The 2,986-nt window shown below is 41.9% G+C and overlaps 1 protein-coding gene across 1 annotated transcript in view; it reads left to right on the top strand.

Moving 5' to 3' along the window:
- The window catches only part of LOC103804380 (tyrosine 3-monooxygenase-like), a 33,692-nt gene that overhangs the window by 21,215 nt on the left and 9,491 nt on the right, over window positions 1–2,986 (top strand). The window contains exon 9 of the mRNA XM_009076990.1: window positions 66–122. Coding sequence (XP_009075238.1) covers window positions 66–122 — 57 coding nt within the window. The remainder of the gene's footprint in view (window positions 1–65; window positions 123–2,986) is intronic.

The following is a 2,986-nucleotide window of genomic DNA, read 5'->3' as shown; positions in this document are numbered from 1 at the left end:
CTTTCTCTCCCTTGGGCTGAATAATCACACTAGTGTGACACTGCCTGCTTGCTTACTTGCTTTAGGATATTGGACTGGCTTCTCTTGGATCATCTGAAGCAGAGATTGAGAAACTGGCCACAGTAAGTACAGATGGCACTTTAATGTTGGAGGCAAAACCCAAACAATTCACTGCATATCCCTTACTGTGGAGGGTAGGCTCTCCTTGGAGGCAAAACCCAAACAATTCACTGTGGAGGCTAGGCTCTCCTTGTGTCTCAGATTTGCTGCAAAACTGGGAGCATTATCAGGTTTCTCTTCTCCTCACCCCCAGGTTAGGATGGTGCTGGAGCAGGGTCTGGAGCCCAGAAACATGTGATTCCAATTGTGGAAATTTTATAAGAATATATTTCTTAAACTGAGTTTTTACAATTTCAGCCACAGGATGGTCCCAGCTCACTTTCCACATTCACCTGGATACCCAATGTGATACCTGCATTTTCTCCTACACAAGGTGCAGAAAACCAGCAGAATTTGATTCACCCTGTACTCATTTAACCTCACTAAATCATAGAATCATAGAATTTAAGGGTTGGAATGGACCTTACAGATCGTCTAGTCCCAAACCCCTGCCATGGGCAGGGACACCTCCTCACTAGATCAGGTTGCTCGAGGCTTCATCCAGCCTGGCCTTGAACACTGCCAGGGTTGGGGCAACCACCACGTCCCTGGTAAACCTGTGCCAGTATCTCACCACCCTTAGAGTAAAAAACATTTTTCTAATATCTAACCTAAACTTCACCTCCTTCAGTTTGAATCCAATAAATAATTGAGCGCTTAAAAGCAGTTTGAGAGCAGGTACTGTCATTCAGTTCTGAGTAATTAGGCTCTACACATCTCTCAAAACAACTCATGCAGCCTCTTACTGCCATCTTACCTTGTTCTGAGAGTCATCTGTAGGCCAGGTGATTTTTATTTTTTTTTATAATGATAGTCATTTACCAGTCTTGATGACTTTTTCAGGGGAGGGGAGGAGCCTTATCCTCACCCAGCTGGGTAAGACTTATTTAGAATGGGAGGAGAAAGTCACTCCTGAGGACTCACTCAGCCCACAGCCCCACTCAGGAAGGAGATTGTGACTCACCTAAAATGTCTCTGCACATATCCATCCTTGGGTCAGGGCTAGAGAAGACTAGCATTATTTTTACAGTTTGAAGAGCAAAAGGTACCAGTGCTGAATTTTTCATAGCATCCTCCAGGGCCTGGGCTGATGATGGGAGAAGACTATGGCAATGAAAGGTCACATTTCCTCTGCAGTTTCCACTCTCTGAGTCTAGAGAGGCTAGAGTGAGATTAAGATCCAGACCTTTGCTAGGATGAAAAGAACTATGAGTCCTGGAGAGCCACTTTGCATTGTTACCCAGGTCTTGGGGAAACTGGATTGAGGCCAGTGGTTTATGAAGCATTCCTCTGCAAACACCCCTCCCTCATCCTGGCCTGGCTAGGACAAGATTAGAGATAGGGTTAAGGTTAGAAGAATGGTGGTTCTTATATCTGAAATTGTCATAGTACCAGCCAGGGGTTGGGGAGATAGAACAAGGCACCCTTTTCAAAGTCCCTGCAGTTCAGGGACTGTGACAATACAATTTTGTAAGAGTCATTCAAGTATTCTGAACAGTTAACATATTCTAGATTAACATCTCACTCTTCAAATGTTTAAAATTTATACATATTATCTACGTTTATTGTTTCAGTTCCTTTTCTAGAAAGGGAAGGTAGAGAACAACCTGTAGTGTATTCATTATCCTGATGTAAAAGTCTAACACGAATTCTCTGATTCTCTCTGGAATCTGTTCATTTTAAAGAGAATGTAGGTAACTAGCTTAGATGATAGGACAACATTTAAGATAACTGAAAGTTTCTTTAAAGCGTGTCAACTTTGCTTGTTGCTATAGTTTATAACATTCGTACCACAAACTTTGAAATGACATTATTTCACTCAGCCTCTTGACTTCTCTAAGCAGGTAGATCCATACACCAGAGATGGAAAATTGCCAATGTTTATGTCATCCACAGAGTGCCGCTAGTGCCATTTCTTGTACCCCGTTAAAACAGTGAGACCTGAAAGAACCTCACTAACTAAAAGCCAAATGCAGGATATGTAGAGAAACACTATCAAGAATTCTTTCTCCTCCCACGTGTCTTTCTGCAGTCAAAAAGATCCCCTGCAAAATGAGAAGATACTTGAAAGGCTTTCCACTGTTAAGTAAAGAGAATCAAGATTATCAACACAATAAGAATGCCTAGTTATTAGCTGAACTGTAGAGAAAGCAGCTCAGAATTCTGGAAAAAGAAAGATTCTGACACATTGTTTCTTTAATGATAAGTTTTTAGGCTAAAAGTAAGCAATCAGAAATAAAATGTATATGAAAAAGGGTGGGAGAAAGAAAGAGAAAGTACCTAAGAAGCAGAACAGACATAATAATATAGAGGCTCACATTATTTTCCAAACTGTCTGCAGTTCTTATAGCAGAGTCCTGAGAATGCAATACCTGTGGCTAAACAGTCTATCCATGTGTATGAGGCCCCAAAGTGCTATGTGTCCCTAAAAGTACCTTAAAGAGTTGTGACACAATGCCAGATTCTTGAAATGCCTCTTGCTTACCATGTTTTCCTTTTGTACAACACCTGTTCAGCTGCTCAGGGCATCAGGCTGTGCCCAGAACTTGTCCTGCACTGTCCCTTTCCTTAGATTTTACAGTAAGGGAAAGACTAAAAGGTTGGCAGATACAGTGCTATGTGTCCCTAAAAGTACCTTAAAGAGTTGTGACACAATGCCAGATTCTTGAAATGCCTCTTGCTTACCATGTTTTCCTTTTGTACAACACCTGTTCAGCTGCTCAGGGCATCAGGCTGTGCCCAGAACTTGTCCTGCACTGTCCCTTTCCTTAGATTTTACAGTAAGGGAAAGACTAAAAGGTTGGCAGATACAAGAGTTTGTCCCACT

The sequence above is a fragment of the Acanthisitta chloris genome, unplaced genomic scaffold (assembly GCF_000695815.1).
Source record: "Acanthisitta chloris isolate BGI_N310 unplaced genomic scaffold, ASM69581v1 scaffold16746, whole genome shotgun sequence".
NCBI classification, from domain to species: Eukaryota; Metazoa; Chordata; class Aves; order Passeriformes; family Acanthisittidae; genus Acanthisitta; species Acanthisitta chloris.
The sequence above is the reverse complement of the archived record's forward strand: the minus strand, read 5'-3'. Positions and strand labels throughout refer to the sequence as shown.